Source organism: Brassica oleracea, chromosome C3 (assembly GCF_000695525.1).
Source record: "Brassica oleracea var. oleracea cultivar TO1000 chromosome C3, BOL, whole genome shotgun sequence".
Lineage (NCBI taxonomy): Eukaryota > Viridiplantae > Streptophyta > Magnoliopsida > Brassicales > Brassicaceae > Brassica > Brassica oleracea.
Window position 1 is genome coordinate 56132960 of NC_027750.1, and position 3824 is coordinate 56136783.

A 3824-nucleotide genomic window follows, 5' to 3' on the forward strand; every position below is an offset into this window, starting at 1 on the left:
AGATAAATATCTTAATCCAGAATGTGAGCCTATATGTAGACAAACCACAAGTAGGGAGGTGTATAAAAGATATGAAATAGAAAAGCTGAAGTTGAAAGAAATGTTTGCATGTTACCAAGGTCGAGTGTCTTTCACTTCTGACTTGTGGACGAGTCGTAGCCAAGTGAGGGGTTATATCTGCCTCACTGCTCATTATATTGATGAGAAATGGAAGCTACACAGTCACATCTTGGCATTTTGCGATGTCAAACCCCCACATACCGGTGAAGCAATAGCCAAGAAGATTTTTGATATCCTAAAGGAGTGGGGGTTAGAGCGAAGAGTGTTTTCCCTCACCTTAGATAATGCTTCTGCTAATGATAACATGCAAAAGATCCTTACTCATCGTCTGCAGAGTGGGAATGGATTGTTGTGCGATGGAAAGTTCCACCATGTAAGGTGTTGTGCCCACATTTTGAATCTGATTGTCAAGAAAGGGTTAGAGTTAGGTTCTAGTCTTTTGGTGAACATTAAGGAGAACGTTAAGTATGTGAAAGCTTCTTATTCTAGGAAGATTCTTTTGCTACGTGTGTTGAGAGCGCTGGTATTGAAAGCAGTGTTGGTTTGTCTTTGGATGTGGACACACGGTGGAATTCCACTTATGAGATGTTGGTGAGAACTCTCAAGTTTTGTAAAGCCTTTGATAATCTGCATTTGTATGATAGAAACTACAAATGTTTGCCTTCTGAAGAAGAGTGGGATCATGGTGAGAAGATTCAAGACTTCTTAAAGCCATTTAGTACAATCACAACATGCTTCTCTGGAGTCCTACCCCACAGCCAGTGTTTATTTCATGCTAGTATGGAAGATCGGGTTGTTGTTGAGGTGGTATGCAATGTGTAAGGATAATGAGATAAGATTAATGGCTGTGGATATGCAAAGTAAGTTTGCTAAATACTAGGACGAGTACAGTCTTATTTTAGCTATGGCAGCAGTACTAGACCCAAGGATTAAGCTACAGATGCTTAAGGAAGTTTATCATAAGCTGGATCCTAGAACTTCTGAGAAGAAGGTTGAAGTCGTGAGGAAGAGCTTGGAGTTGCTTTATAAAGAGTACAGTTCAAAGTCATCAGAAAATTCTTCCAGAATTCCAAGAAAAACTCCACAAGAACTCCTTCCAGAGTCTCCTCTTGAAGATGATTTTGATGATGTAAGTATCTGACATAAAGTTCTTGTTTATTTTGACCTCTTAATAATTTGCTAATTACTTCTTTATCTTTGATTTTGTTCGAATATAGGATCTGCTTGAGCTTGAAAGGTGTATCCAGTTTGGTTCAAACAACGAAAGGACAAATCTGGACATGTATTTGGCTGATACTAAGGTTGATATTTCGGCTTTCTCAGATATGGAGGTGTTAGAGTACTGGAAAGATAAGCAACACAGATATAGTGACTTAGCTTTGCTTGCCCGAGATATTCTTAGCATCTCTATAACTACTGTTGCGTCTGAATCTGCGTTTAGTGTGGGAGGTCGGGTTTTGAGTCCTTTTAGAAATCGTCTCCTCCCTAAAAATGTCCAAGCATTGATCTGTACGCGAAACTGGCTACGCGGGTTTGTTGAGTTTGAAGGTAAACTTCTCGTCTTGAATTAAATGTTCTAAGAATTAGTATTGTTGTTGGTTAACTCATTGTTTGAATGATTTCTTTGATTACTTGATGTAGGAGACATTGAGGAGTACTTTGATTATGATGATGAGGATGCTAATAAAAGAGCAAGTAACTCAGGAAATGAAGATTCAAACATGTGGTAACTTCCGTGCATTTAGTTCTTTGTGTAACTTGTAGACTGCTTTAGCTCGTTTCAAGTTGATATATTGATACTGAACTACTGGTACACTGGATCTTACTGTCTGTGATTGTATCTTGCTGTCTGGTAGACTATAGGCTGTATTGTGGGAACCGAAATTCGCACTGTGAATTTCCGTTTAAATTAGGAAACTAGAAAAACTCTAATTTTCCAGAGGTCCCGGTTATCTGCTAATACCACACGCCAAGCAATCAGAACACGAGATAACAACGATAAAGTATAAAAAATCGTAAAAAGAGAGCAAAGAGAAGTCCTATTCCGAATTTGCGTATGAGTGTTTACAAAAAGGTATAAGCCTAGGCTCGAGAGCTGTCGGTGAGATTCCTAGTTCTAAAAACCCTAAGATGGCTAAACTTAATTGAGTCGCAGCTCGAAGTAACAAACACGGAAAGTTGCCTAATTGCTCTAAGTGCTAAGTTTGCTGTGAAAAGTCTTCTTCTGCCTCTCGCCTAGGACTCCTTATATACTCGCTCCTAGGTCGGTTTACACTTTTCCCCTTCTGCCCTTAAGCCGTCATAGCTTAAAAATGGAGATATTCCACTTTTTCCGATCTTCGTTATTATCTTCGAAAACTTCACAATTATCCGCGGAAACTTGACATTTATCTTTCCTTGCGAACCAAGCATAAACCGTAATACGGCTCATGGGCTTTTGGTTAAGAAATCGTAAGTGGGATTTGAGTCACGTCTTAGATCTCTTTGGGCCGTCTTTTGATTCGAAACGTTTATTACGGTTTCTTTGATAAAAACAAACTTTCTGCGGTTTTTATCGTAAAGTTTGATCGATGACTTCGAATGACACGAAACATGAACTAGTTCAGCTACGGTCTTCGGGAGATAGCATTAAAGAGTAGACGAGAATGCATGGAATCGCGTCGTATCGATGTTTTGGGAAAGCTCGATCGCTTCGTAACGATCGAAACGTGCACGAGCTCGGTCACTACGTAGCGACCAGGCTTGGTTCCAAGCTCGGTCGCTACATAGCGACCGAGCCATACGCGTGCTCGGTCGCTACGTAGCGACCGAGTTTGGCTCGAGCTCGGTCGCTACGTAGTGACCGAGCCGTATGACTCGAGCCGTACGCGTGCTCGGTCGCTACGTAGCGACCGAGCTGTGGGCGTGTTCGATCGCTGCATAGCGACCGAGCTGTGGGCGTGTTCGATCGCTGCATAGCGACCGAGCTTGGCTTGAGTACGTAGCGACCGAGCCGTGTGCATGTTTGGTCGCTGCGTAGCGACCGAGCTTGGCTTGTCCGTGATCCGATTTGTCCGCGGCTGATTAGGATACGTGTCCGTTGCCTTGAGATAATCGGTACTTGGCTCGATCGAGATTACAACAAGGTTTTACCGCAAGATTATTTGTAAAGACATCTTTTTACGAAGTATAACTTTCGTAAAAAATGTTCATGCTGATTTTTACGGAGATTTGGATGTTAACTTCGTCGTGACCTTTTTTGACCCCAACAGTTAGCCCCCCAGCCCCTTAGAATCGTGGATCGTTGATGAGATTATAGCGTGCGGTTAGGCTAGTTAGGCAAGATAGGCATGTTGGACGAAGTTCGTATCCGAAGATCCGTAGACAAACATTGACGAAGAAAAACTTAAGCATATAAAGAAAGTTTTTGTTTTTTTTTTTTTTTTATTGGGGCTGCGCCTTATGAAGGCTGCCTACGTACCCTTGTCGAGGGATCAAGCCTTTCGTAGTTTGTCTTGGAGTTAAGATTCTTACGATATGTTTTTCAATGAGACATTTACGGTTTAATTATGTGTCATGTAGAGATTATCAGGCATGTTGCTGCCGATGGCATTTTATATGGGTTGTCATACATACGAGTTGTCATCTCGTAATCTAACTCTCTGTGAACTGCTATATCCGTGATCTGTTTCGAGATTTTTCCGCAGTGTGTAAACTTGCGGGATTTCTGAAGACGCTCGAATATTGGCCAAGAGACAAATTTTGGGATCTCGTATCAGGGTGTT

The 3824-nt window shown here is 41.6% G+C and overlaps 1 protein-coding gene across 1 annotated transcript; it reads left to right on the top strand.

The window, feature by feature from the left end:
* The first annotated feature begins 651 nt into the window (after positions 1-651).
* On the top strand, positions 652-1473 carry LOC106330996 (zinc finger BED domain-containing protein RICESLEEPER 3-like). Its single transcript, XM_013769369.1, has 3 exons — positions 652-1189; positions 1278-1428; positions 1463-1473. Exons 1-3 carry the CDS (start codon positions 965-967, stop codon positions 1471-1473), a joined length of 387 nt encoding a protein of 128 aa, XP_013624823.1. The 5' UTR covers positions 652-964.
* The last annotated feature ends 2351 nt before the right edge of the window (positions 1474-3824 follow it).

Coding starts and splice junctions, on each gene's coding strand:
- LOC106330996 (XM_013769369.1), top strand. CDS start 965: ATGGCAGCAGTACTAGACCCAAGGATTAAGCTACAGATGCTTAAGGAA. Junction 1,190..1,277: donor TTGAAGATGATTTTGATGAT/GTAAGTATCTGA, acceptor GTTCGAATATAG/GATCTGCTTGAGCTTGAAAG.